Below are 14385 nucleotides of genomic sequence, written 5' to 3'. Positions count from 1 at the left end.
TGCTGCATAAAAACTATTATCTTGTGTAAGTACATACGAACAACCTTTTAACCATTTACTAAATGAATATTATACACTTTTACAATTCAAATCAATACGCGTAAAGCATTGACAGGCTATCGACCGGCTACAATTTTTGTCATAGTCATGTAATGCCGAATGACACGGAAAGTATGTGAATAGTTCTTAGTTTGTCTCAGTAAGTTCAGTCATGTAGCAAAATGCATATGCATATTTAAAAACACAACTCTTCATTGTGTCCACGAGTGACATATGTTTAGGGCATTATTAAGATACATGTACATAAGCATACAGGGAAGAAATAGTATGTGGGTGATTCGACCCTGAGGTATTTGGCGTTGTAGAAAGAAGTCTTAAGCATAAGCCTAATCAATATGTCCAATACATTTTGTTGGGATGCATTTGGTTAAGCATGCATACCCTGTTAATAAATTAAATACGACTCAAGTCAAGTTTGAAGTGTAGAAAAGGGTTACTAAAATTCCTTAATGCTTTATCCGTGGCAGTGCATTGTATATGAAACAAAAGCTCCAGATAAGGTTTTATATGATATTGAGTATTACTCCATACCTTATAAGTAACAATATGGCGTATTCCACATTTCAAGTGACTTATTTACTTCATGATCTCATTGAGAATCAACATTAAACTCTCTCTCTTGAAGTTTTTGCGAAGGAAATTATGAGCGAGCATATACTATATTTAGATGTTTATGTTTATAAATATGTTTAACATTTACATGACTATACTCACAAAACGTTGCAGCCATTCAACGCTTTAAGCGCATTAATATATCTCGGGAATCGACACAACATTTTTTAACTTTCGGCGAATTAATGCGCACACGGGCGTATCCACCCCACCGGATAGAACTACGATGGTCACCGGCCTAATCTACATTTGCATTTACATCTGATATACCTGCTCTAATAGCTATGGACTGCGTTCTGCATATTTATTAGATTGCTATAAATGAGTTTTCATTCTATGTTATGCGGTTTATATAGTTCGAATTAGCTTGTTTTGCGTAATTTAACGCATTTGGAATTGTACAAAAACAGTTATTTTAATATCGGCGAGTTGCATAACGCAATACAAAATGCAGAATCCGCAGAGTTTAAAAATGAACGCGTACTGAATCAAATAAATACATGTATTATATACCTGTGTTTAGATTTTGCTTCGGCCTAGTACCGATTATATCTACATGTACATTGTAGTTAAGAATAGAATATGGGTCATCGCATTCGGACAGGTTTATGCCCCGGAAATAAACTCTGTGAAGTCGTTAAAACCCGGAAATATATGGATCGTATTATTATCCAATTATATGCTAGTTAGGCGTAAAATATCAAGTCATAATGTTTTAAATGAAATTGTAATACTTCATTTTATACTACAATCAGTTTTCTGGACATTGTAGTTCATTCATTAGTATATTTTCTATGTTTTAAATTGCATAAATCGGCTTTCACTTGACATTTTTTATTGAGATTGTTAGTTTTTACTTGTGTTTGTAAAATATGTGTCGCATAAAACCATTCTCTAAGTTATGTACATACTAACCTTTTTACCATTTATACTGAAATAATATAATACACTTTTCCTATTCAAATCAAAGCGCGTAAAGCGTTCAAGTATGTGAATATTTCTCAGTTCTCATTTATTCCAATATCTTGAGCATGTAGCATAACGCAAAAACATATTAAAAACTGATATAAATCTGTTCATTTTGTCCACGACTTACATATGTTGAGAGCATTTTTAAGATACATGTACATCAAACATACAGGGAATAAATAGTATGTGGATGATTCGATCCAGAAGTGTTTGGCGTTGTAAAAAGAAGCCTTATACATAAACCTAATAAATATGTCCAATGCATTTTGTTGAGATGCATTTGGTTTAGCTGGCATACCATGGTAGTAAATTAAATACGCCTAAGTGTAGAGAAAAATTTACTTCCTTCATGCTTTATCTGTAGCAGTGCATTGTTTATGAAACCGAAGCTCCAGATAAAGTTTTATTTGATATTGAGAATTACTCCATACCTTATAAGTAACTATTTGGCGTATTCAACATTTCAAGTGGCTTATACTTCATGATCTCATTGACAATAAACATAAAACTCTAAAAGTTTTCGCGAAGGAGAGTTTGTGCGAACATATATCTTTAGATGTTTATGTTAAAAATTATGTTTTACAATTACATGACTATACTCACAAAACGTTGCAGGCCGAAAGCCATTCAACGCTTTAAGCGTTTTGATTTTTGTCTGCAATGATCTCTTCCTTAGTTTATGCGGCATCAGTGGCTCATTATAGCCTAACATCTTATCCAAACGAATTTCTAACTCTCGTTTTAAAGCAAAACGAAACAGACACTATAGTGTGAGAGAACTTGGACAATCTTGGGGGAATGATTCGAGAGGCATTCATTGAAAAATAGATGACATTGAGTCGAATTAAGAATGTTTGGAATTGAACCACATTTCGGAAACTCAGAGGGAGTCGTCATCACTACAGAGAGGGAAAATCAATTACGTAACGGGATTCCTAGCTTTACCAAAAAGTCGATAGTTTACTAGTCTGTACTTAGTTGATATATAATAGTGAGGTTGCGATAGAAGACGTCTAGCTGCAAGTTCATGTAACAGTTGCTGAGTTTATAAGTCATTTGCGAATTTTATGTGTAAATACGTACCTGTGGACTCGCTGTTATCATATAAATCACTTTCCTCGTGTTATCGTACGTGTCATAAAAACGTGAACAATGTATACATACACTAATGACGTAGTGCACAAAAAGCCCACTTTTACTCGTACCCGTACCAATTGTATTTCTCAACCTCTCCCTTTATTTAACTTTAGCCTTAAAAATCCGCGTAGCTGCATAACCTTGATTTTAACCTAGTTTTAGACCAGTCAACTGTTTGTTAAATATTTAAGTTCATCAAGGTGTGCCCGCGCACATTTGTTGCATTATGGCTTAACGCCGCCATCACGTCTTAAATTGTGTTTAAATGCCATAAGTGACATGAGATAGAAGTGACAGAAATTCGAAGTTAAACCTAGACTTGGAAGACTTGAAAAACGGAGTGAGATACAAGAAAACCGGGTGCGATACCCTGGCTCTTTCCGAAGAGCCCTCTTGGTTATACGGGATATACCATTACTTGATTGACCAGTACGGAGTATACCATTTTCCAAGTGCTACCATTTAAATGCCGAGCGCCAGTCATAGAAGGTACTGGTACCATATTTGAACGTCTTTCGGTTTGACGCGCAGTCCAATGTTGTTTAATTCCAGTACTTAAATACACAGGCAATATAGCGTTTTGATTGGTTTATATTTTAAACGGAGAGGCACACAATGGGTTTACCTTGACAAAATAGTTTACCTCTGCCAAATCTTAATTAACACTGAATGCCAATAAACACGTGTTAGATAGATGATAAATTGTTGTACCAACTCCTGAAATGTTTTTTTCCAGTTTCAAAATTTTCAGTATATTTTTGAATAGAGTCTCAATCTGGTGTTAGATTGATTAATTCATCTGGCATTTTAATTGCAAATTTTAATTTCGGGATGTCGGATGACTCACATTATTTTGATAAATTTGAAACAGGGTTAAGAGATGAAAAAGAATATGGAAAACATTTACCAAAACTGTTGTTACAGGCTAATAATATCTTTCATATGTTCCCCGTCAGGATAGAAGAATCCGACCCGAGGGCACCTGCGTTGCCACGTAACGAGACTTGCCTGGCAACGCAGGTGCCCTCGTGTCGATTTTTCCATCCGGACCGGAAACACATAACAGGCATTATTAATCTTCAGAAACTATAAGCCGGACTTCAAAATGAGTACACAGATGTTTTAAGATGACCCTCTGTGAACATTTTTCACCCCATGTTTTTTGTTGTTGTTTTTTTTTCATTTACATTTTCATTTATTCAAGCCATAAGTACCAAACATAAAAAACAACAGCAAAATACTATTTACAGGTACACATTTGAAATAAAGGGTATTTCTATTTTCCTTTACCCCATGTTGATTCATAAAAAAAAACATAATTGCCAAGTTGATGCTCGCCACCACTAACAATTTTTACTTGTCCGGTTAGCGCTGTAGTTAGCGCACTCGCTTCGCACTAAGGTGACCTGGGTTCGATTCCCGGCGTGGGCGCATGTGAGTTTTGTAAGTAGTCACCAAGCCAAACAAATTGGTTTTCTCCAGGTACTCCGGTTCCCCCCACAACACAAGACCACACTCTCAGGCAACATCGTGCCAACGAGAGTGACTTAGTATCAATTATCATATTTTTCTTTACAATCGTTGTAAAATATATAACGTTTAAACTAACATTTAAGTCATTAAAAAGTATTTATGTTTAGCTTGTGTCAAATATTTGCGACATAACAACACAAAAAAATGAAGAAAAAAATATTTGCGACAGAATTGTACATTGAATGTTTCTTCAAATAAAAAATATAATTAGTGTAAAGCTTTAGTTTTGTTTAAAAAGCTTAGGTTTGATACCACAACAACGTGCTAAAGGTCGTTCAAACGTTGATGTTACAGCCGTATGGCGAACTGTGCTACTAGAATAAGTGAAAAACTCGAAAGTACAACAGTATAGGATGTTACCATTTCATTATGTGTCTCATATTAGCATACACTTATTAACTTCTTCAATGTCAAGGTTATTGAAGTTAAAACTTCATTTTTTTTTGTTATGAATTAGGTTTGCTTACAAAAGTTGTTGTAGTAAGGTCAAGGGTTAATTTCTCTATATTTCTCTTTGTTAAGTTTCTGTACAGTGAACACTTTTAAAGCTGCACTCGCACAGATTGAACGTTTTGACAACTTTTTTTATTTTTCGTCTTGGAACGAGCCAATTTTTTCGAAAATCCATAGAAACCAGTTATATAAGACTGCTGACAAAACATCATTTATCTTAAACCGTTAGTAACGGTTTAAGCCATAAAACATTAATTTTCGAACGGAAATATGATAATCTACGATCTGATTTTTTGTCAGCAATCTTATATTATTGGTTTGCAGAAATTTTACGCAAAATGTTGCACTTTCCGAGACAAAAAAAAAATAAAAAAAAAATGTTAAAATGGTCAATCTGTGAGAGTGTAGCTTTATAGCCTAATGTGTGACCTCAGTGCATGTTGCCAAAGGTGGTACTCAATGTTTTTCCCAAGAGTCTATAATATCACATTGTAACTGTTTTCAATTTAAAATATGTAATTTAATGAAAAGAATATAAACAATCTATAACTTCCTAATAAGAAAATATAACACAATTCAAAACCAAAGAAAAATGATCATTTGAATATTAAAATGCAAAAGTCACCAATATCGACTGTGATTTTTATTACTTCATTATGTTTGCTTAGATTTCGTTTGAAAAAAAAGCATAGCATTATTAAAATCACAGAACTTTTATGTGCACAATTTCTTAATTTTTAATATCAAATCAGCATAAATGACCTTTTTTCAAACTCATTTCTATATTAAACATGTATGAAATGCTAAAGAAATGGCAAATATCATAAATATGTTTAACAAACTGTAAATATTCTCTTTTTTTTCGAAATAGCCATCCGTCATCGATATGGCCATAGTTCGATATATAAAGAAATAAGTAAGTTGTCAACCAATCAGACAGGTTCTCATTATCTGTAAGGGCTTGACAGATGTTGACAGCTCAGTCGCTGTATACAGCAGTCATGTTTCATTCATTATTTCAGCTTGTATGTTTGTAGTTCCTTGTGTGCGAACCGGATTCCGTTCTAATTTAAAACTTGAGTGTTGATATTTCCGTTATTATTTGAGCGAGTTTTTGTGTGTGAGAGCCGGATACACTTCCAGTTTTCAAACTTGTGCGTTTTGATATTTTCAGACTTTGGCATCATGAAACGTCGGAAGATATTTTTGTCTGCAATTCAAGCAATTAAAGAGTGTTTGATACAAAATTTAAATGCAGAACCATGGCTGCGGTGGCATTGATTACAAATATTTCACGACGAGTAATGTCGGTGATTCGCACATCTAAGAAAATCATCGCCGTTGTCATACTCCTGGCCATTATTGCTATCGCTATGATGTTGCAATACGTCGACCAGGTTCACATTAGGCATTTCACGGTTAATCGGACGACTAGGCGACCATCTAGCCTTGCTGACGACATTTGGGCAACCATGAGGGCCTTCACACCATCCCCCGATGACATGAGGGCCATAGCACCCAACCCGGATCTGATCGCCAAAATCAACGCATCATCGGATGTCCAATATCCTGTGACTATAAACGGATCGTATCTGATTGAGAATCCAGCCTTATGTTCATCTGTGCCTGATTTGTCCGTGTTAATCATTGTTCATACCGCTCCAGACCATTTTGAATTGCGCAGTGCAATGAGACGAACTTGGGCAAATGATACCTATTATAAATTCCTAGGAAAGGTTAGAACATTGTTCCTTCTTGGTACAGTCCATAACACAAAGGTACAGACACGGTTGGAAAGGGAATTCAAAGAACATCAAGACCTTTTGCAAGGAGATTTCGTCGATGCTTACAGGAACCTTACACATAAAGGTGTTCTAGGATACCGCTGGGTTTCCGAGCGGTGCCGGAACGCGAAATATATCCTGAAAGTTGACGATGATATCGTCGTTGATATGTATAGACTATTTACTAAAGTTCTTCCAAAATATACAAACAAAACGAAACAAATCCTATGCAATCATATTTTCCCAGGAACTATGCTTATCATCCGGGAAAAGAAAAGCAAGTGGTATGTGAATGAAAACCATTTTAAGGGGCATAAATTTTATCCAGAGTATTGCAGCGGGTTTCTAGTCCTCTTTTCTAATGACGTGATACCGGCAATATTCAAATCCGCATCGGTGACGCCATTTTTCTGGGTGGATGACGTGTATTTGTACGGCCTTGCGCCAAAGCATGTACCAGGTATTGAATACAACGGTTTGGAGCAAAAGGACCACATGCTGGACAGCAACAAAGCTTTAAAGTGTTATAGAAACGAAACAATGAATAACCAGCATAAATGTGATTACCTTGTTACTGATTCTCGAAAAATGCAAGTTTCAGTGGAAATATGGTCGGAAATGACTAAACAGTACGAAAAAGAGAAATTAGAGAAAATAAAAGAAGCTGTCACTTCGACTATCAATTATAATACGACGGGGAATTCTGAATAATGATATTATAGAAAAATCATATACATATTCAGAACATAACTCTTGGATATGGGTTTGTTGGGTAACCGTTTAATGCCATCATTTAAAAAGAATTCTACCCAAAAGGAGAGCATATAGTCGGTGCTTTGTAAGTCCATCCATCAGTCCGTCTGACTGTCCGGGCCATAATAACGGTGTTTAGGGGTTAGGACGCTAATGGTTATTTATTTCTTTTGAACTAACACGTATAACTTCACGTTTTAAGTGGCTTTTTAATGAAGGGAAACAGAAGGAGCTTATCTCTTCCTGCGATACTCTTGTTTTAGAGTTGAAATATTCATATGCTTTAGTTTAGTTTTTTGCTTGAAATCTTAATAAAAACGAGTCAAAGCTGACAACCTCCCTTTCCTGGTCAAAATAAACGTTGACAGTATCGGAGTTCTCCGGAACTTTGCAGAACCATGTTCTCGCTTCACCAGTGGTAGCGGTTGTGCGTGATCTCCCCTGGTCGTAGTCATCTGCACGGAAAGCCCAATGCCAATGCCATACAAACAGATAGCAAAACTAAACAGGACCACCATGAATTGACAAGATGATATGTTCACTGGGTACTTTAAAGATGACTTTTTTAATATCATAAAAAAAAATTATTTAATTTTAGATTTTTTTTCTAAATTGGCATCAATTTGTGTATTTTAAAGTTGGCAGTAAATGTATAGGCTTTCTAAAATAAGTTTATTGATTGAATTTACTAGTTTAGTGTTTTATTGTTAATGTAAAGGGAATATGAATGCACGATCATCAATTTCATGTCATATTTGCAATAGTTTGAACATTCTTATTATTATTCTTATTATATATATATATATATATATATATATATACCCGTTCGCTTCACATTTCAGTGTTTTCGTTTTCATTATTTTGCGTAGAGCTCTGTACATACATGTAGACACTATTTATTTTAACATTCCCCATTCAACATTTACTATACCGTATGTCAGTAAATGGTATTCAAGATAGCTTACATTAACACCCATTTACACATTTATTGCTATTCATAAAAAGTGGCTTCAATTGTTATCTCTCATTAATCATTGTTACTTGTCATTTGTTATATCTTAATTAACGTGCCATATTTAAATTATGCGTAGTGTGTTACAAAACATGTATTTGTTCATGTTTCGATTAATACATATCATGAGTTTCGTATAGTGTTGTTTTTTTTTAATTTGGATGTATTTATGGAAATTAAACGTTTAAGTCTTACCAATTAACGCGAACGTTTAATTTTCATAAAAAACATTTTTTGCATATTAACAATGTACACCCGTTAGAAAAATTGAAGTATTCGCCCATACCTCTGTATTGCGTACTTGTTGTCAACTGAAGCAACATGTGTAGGTATTTCTTTAATCAGGTTTTTGTTATTTATTCATATTTTTCAAACCGTTTTCGCCTTCGTTCATTAGGGTTAAAATATGTTTTTCATTGGAATATTATTTTCTTTTATTATTACTTTTAAAGTATATGTTGACTTGTGCTCCTTTACCAGCAGACCAGCTTTGTTCTTTTCATGATATGCATTGAATAAATAATGATTGGTATTATGAAATGTTCGGTATAATATAATAAATATAACATACCACTCCCGGCCATATTGCATTATAAGGAAAAGCCAGTCAGCCAGTCAGCCCCCGAACCTATGTTGATCTCGGCTAACGCCTCCCTCCATATACACCTTTAGGGGTTGACTGACCTGTCCTTATAACATCATATGACCCTCAGTGGTATATATAGATAGATAGATAGATAGATTTATTTCAGATAGATTTATTTCAGTAAGGAAATATAAAACACTTACTGTGGGTTTTGTTGTTTTTACTATGGTTAAATATATAACTTTATTTGATCCATTTACATGGCAAATACATAGATAAATGGGCTACCTTATGACTTGTTGGTTGTGGTTGTTGTTTTTTTCCACTTATGTCGCCGTTAGACCCGAATCTGCAAGATAATAGCTCGAATAACGTTGGCGATATCTATTATAATCACTAAATGTTTGGCTAAAAATTTGATATGGATCCGATTTCTACCGGGTTTGAACATAAATTTCAAAGGAAATACAATACAATAGAACTCTAAGTGATAAAAATATTATAAACTGCTCGAAATATTAGAACTGTATTTCAAAGGTATCCATATTTAGAACACCTTTTCCTTGTATTATTTGTATAATGACTTGTTCATGCATAATAAAGTGAAAATAAGTCCCTGATCTGATTCAGTCTGTTCGTGTTTCTCTTGAATTTAACACTGCAAACAACGATATACTATTTCATTAGGCTGTATGCCGCTAGGCCTGTAGACTTTTATAACCGTATCTCGGAAATTGCATCGGCAGATCGACATAACATTTTTAACTTTTAGCGAATTAATGCGCGCACGGGCGTATCAACCCCACCGACCTAATTTACAATAACATTTACATCGAAAATGCCTAGTAAGCTATCTGCTCTAATTGCTACGGACTGCGATCTGCATATTTATTAGCTTGCTATAAATAGCCCTGTAAGGAGTCTTCAGTCTATGTTATGCGGTTAATATAGTTTGAAAAAGATGCGTTTTGCGTAATATAACGCAATTGATATATATTTCGATATCGGCGAATTACAGATCACAATAAAGATAAGCAGAATCCGCAAATAGTTGCAAAATGAACGCGTACTGAATCAAATAAATACATGTATTGTATACCTGTGTTTAGATTTTGTTTCGGCCGAGGACCGATAATATCTACATATACATTGTAGTTAAGAATAGAATGTGGGTCATCGCATTCGTAGAGGTTTATTCCCCGGAAATAAACTCTGAGAAGTCTTTAAAAGACGGAAAAATATGGATTGTATTATGATGCAATTAGATGCTAATTAGGCGTAAGATATCAAACCATAATGTTTTAAATGAAATTATAATACTTCATTTTATCCTAAAATCAGTTTTTTCATAAGTATAATCTATTTGTTTTAAATTGCTTAAATCGGCTTTTTTACTTGACATTTTTTATTGAGATTATTAGATTTTAATTGTGCTTGTAAAATGTGTGCCGCATGAAAACTATTATCTTGTGTGAGTGCATACGAACAACCTTTTAACCATTTACTAAATGAATATTATACACTTTTACAATTCAAATCAATACGCGTAAAGCATTGACAGGCTATCGACCGGCTACAATTTTTGTCATAGTCATGTAATGCCGAATGACACGGAAAGTATGTGAATAGTTCTTAGTTTGTCTCAGTAAGTTCAGTCATGTAGCAAAATGCATATGCATATTTAAAAACACAACTCTTCATTGTGTCCACGAGTGACATATGTTTAGGGCATTATTAAGATACATGTACATAAGCATACAGGGAAGAAATAGTATGTGGGTGATTCGACCCTGAGGTATTTGGCGTTGTAGAAAGAAGTCTTAAGCATAAGCCTAATCAATATGTCCAATACATTTTGTTGGGATGCATTTGGTTAAGCATGCATACCCTGTTAATAAATTAAATACGACTCAAGTCAAGTTTGAAGTGTAGAAAAGGGTTACTAAATTTCCTTAATGCTTTATCCGTGGCAGTGCATTGTATATGAAACAAAAGCTCCAGATAAGGTTTTATATGATATTGAGTATTACTCCATACCTTATAAGTAACAATATGGCGTATTCCACATTTCAAGTGACTTATATACTTCATGATCTCATTGAGAATCAACATTAAACTCTCTCTCTTGAAGTTTATGCGAAGGAAATTATGAGCGAGCATATACTATATTTAGATGTTTATGTTTATAAATATGTTTAACATTTACATGACTATACTCACAAAACGTTGCAGCCATTCAACGCTTTAAGCGCTTTGATATATCTCGGGAATCGACACAACATTTTTTAACTTTCGGCGAATTAATGCGCACACGGGCGTATCTACCCCACCGGTTAGAACTACGATGGTCACCGGCCTAATCTACATTTACATTTACATCGGATATACCTGCTCTAATAGCTATAGACTGCGTTCTGCATATTTATAAGATTGCTATAAATGATTTTCATTCTATGTTATGCGGTTTATATAGTTCGAATTAGCTGCGTTTTGCGTAATTTAACGCATTTGGAATTGTACAAAAACAGTTATTTTAATATCGGCGAGTTGCATAACGCAATACAAAATGCAGAATCCGCAGAGTTTAAAAATGAACGCGTACTGAATCAAATAAATACATGTATTATATACCTGTGTTTAGATTTTGCTTCGGCCTAGGACCAATTATATCTACATCTACATTGTAGTTAAGAATAGAATATGGGTCATCGCATTCGGACAGGTTTATGCCCCGGAAATAAATTCTGTGAAGTCGTTAAAACCCGGAAATATATGGATCGTATTATTATCCAATTATATGCTAGTTAGGTGTAAAATATCAAGTCATAATGTTTTAAATGAAATTGTTATACTTCATTTTATACTACAATCAGTTTTCTGGACATTGTAGTTCATTCATTAGTATATTTTTTATGTTTTAAATTGCATAAATCGGCTTTCACTTGACATTTTTTTATTGAGATTGTTAGTTTTTACTTGTGTTTGTAAAATATGTGTCGCATAAAACCATTCTCTAAGTTATGTACATACTAACCTTTTAACCATTTATGCTGAAATAATATAATACACTTTTCCTATTCAAATCAAAACGCGTAAAGCGTTGACAGGCTATCGACTGGCTACAATTTGTGTCATATTCATGTAATGCCGAAACGAAAAGTATGTGAATATTTCTCAGTTCTCATTTATTCCAATAGCTTGAGCATGTAGCATAACGCAAAAACATATTAAAAACTGATATAAATCTGTTCATTTTGTCCACGACTTACATATGTTGAGAGCATTTTTAAGATACATGTACATCAAACATACAGGGAATAAATAGTATGTGGGTGATTCGATCCAGAAGTGCTTGGCGTTGTAAAAAGAAGCCTTATACATAAACCTAATAAATATGTCCAATGCATTTTGTTGAGATGCATTTGGTTTAGCTGGCATACCCTGGTAGTAAATTAAATACGCCTAAGTGTAGAGAAAATTTTACTTCCTTCATGCTTTATCTGTAGCAGTGCATTGTTTATGAAACCGAAGCTCCAGATAAGGTTTTATTTGATATTGAGAATTACTCCATACCTTATAAGTAACTATTTGGCGTATTCAACATTTCAAGTGGCTTATACTTCATGATCTCATTGACAATAAACATAAAACTCTAAAAGTTTTCGCGAAGGAGAGTTTGTGCGAACATATATCTTTAGATGTTTATGTTAAAAATTATGTTTTACAATTACATGACTATACTCACAAAACGTTGCAGGCCGAAAGCCATTCAACGCTTTAAGCGTTTTGATTTTTGTCTGCAATGATCTCTTCCTTAGTTTATGCGGCATCAGTGGCTCATTATAGCCTAACATCTTATCCAAACGATTTTCTAACTCTCGTTTTAAAGCAAAACGAAACAGACACTATAGTGTGAGAGAACTTGGACAATCTTGGGGGAATGATTCGAGAGGCATTCATTAAAAAATAGATGACATTAAGTCGAATTAAGAATGTTTGGAATTGAACCACATTTCGGAAACTCGGAGGGAGTCGTCATCACTACAGAGAGGGAAAATCAATTACGTAACGGGATTCCTAGCTTTACCAAAAAAAATATCAACATGCTTCAAAAGTCGATAGTTTACTAGTCTGTACTTAGTTGATATATAATAGTGAGGTTGCGATAGAAGACGTCTAGCTGCAAGTTCATGTAACAGTTGCTGAGTTTATAAGTCATTTGCGAATTTTATGTGTAAATACGTACCTGTGGACTCGCTGTTATCATATAAATCACTTTCCTCGTGTTATCGTACGTGTCACACAAACGTGAACAATGTATACATACACTAATGACGTAGTGCACAAAAAGCCCACTTTTACTCGTACCCGTACCAATTGTATTTCTCAACCTCTCCCTTTGTTTAACATTAGCCTTAAAAATCCGCGTAGCTGCATAACCTTGACTTTAACCTAGTTTTAGACCAGTCAACTGTTTGTTAAATATTTAAGTTCATCAAGGTGTGCCCGCGCACATTTGTTGCATTATGGCTTAACGCCGCCATCACGTCTTAAATTGTGTTTAAATGCCATAAGTGATATGAGATAGAAGTGACAGAAATTCGAAGTTAAATCTAGACTTGGAAGACTTGAAAAACGGAGTGAGATACAAGAAAACCGGGTGCGATACCCTGGCTCTTTCCGAAGAGCCCTCTTGGTTATACGGGATATACCATTACTTGATTGACCAGTACCGAGTATACCATTTTCCAAGTAAATTTAAATGCCGAGCGCCAGTCATAGAAGCTACTGGTACCATATTTGAACGTCTTTCGGTTTGACGCGCTGTCCAATGTTGTTTAATTCCAGTACTTAAATACACAGGCAATATAGCGTTTTGATTGGTTTATATTTTAAACGGAGAGGCACACAATGGGTTTACCTTGACAAAATAGTTTACCTTTGCCAAATCTTAATTAACACTGAATGCCAATATACACGTGTTAGATAGATGATAAATTGTTGTACCAACTCCTGAAATGTTTTTTTCCAGTTTCAAAATTTTCAGTAAGTTGTTATCTGACAAAAAGGGAATTCCGACAAAGGATGAAGCATTTTTATAAGCCAATCGGAACACCTCGGTCTTTCTTACAAAGCTTGTCGAAGACCGACGAGATTACCATTGTTCCACAAAGACTCTGCAAGATTATAGCAAACAGGATATCCTTTATTTAACAACACTAACAGGGGGGTACACGTATTCCGAATCTGCAAGGGTTTAAGTGAGGTTTTGGAGCTTGATATGCAAGATGGCGACGAAACCATGACGAAATAGGATTTTTGGAACCTGTTTTCGCCTGGTAAGTGGTATACAGTATATATTTCAAAAATATCATGAAGCGCATTCGGCTCTACAATGACCATGCCTCACTCGGTTTTTTATTTCATGCGTCTAGGTTGAGGAATAAAAAAGTTATTGAAGGAAAACCTTCGGCCAGTCTGTTGTT

The 14385-nt window shown here is 34.6% G+C and overlaps 1 protein-coding gene across 1 annotated transcript; it reads left to right on the top strand.

Annotated features, from left to right (window-relative positions):
* Positions 1 to 5827: 5827 nt before the first annotated feature.
* LOC128232499 (lactosylceramide 1,3-N-acetyl-beta-D-glucosaminyltransferase-like) lies at positions 5828 to 8042 on the top strand. The gene has a single exon (XM_052946071.1). It carries the CDS (start codon positions 6027 to 6029, stop codon positions 7257 to 7259), a length of 1233 nt encoding a protein of 410 aa, XP_052802031.1. The 5' UTR covers positions 5828 to 6026; the 3' UTR covers positions 7260 to 8042.
* Positions 8043 to 14385: the final 6343 nt, after the last annotated feature.

Source organism: Mya arenaria, chromosome 4 (assembly GCF_026914265.1).
Source record: "Mya arenaria isolate MELC-2E11 chromosome 4, ASM2691426v1".
Lineage (NCBI taxonomy): Eukaryota > Metazoa > Mollusca > Bivalvia > Myida > Myidae > Mya > Mya arenaria.
Note: the sequence above shows the minus strand (reverse complement) of the source record. Positions and strands in the feature narration are given on the sequence as shown.

Coding starts and splice junctions, on each gene's coding strand:
- LOC128232499 (XM_052946071.1), top strand. CDS start 6,027: ATGGCTGCGGTGGCATTGATTACAAATATTTCACGACGAGTAATGTCG.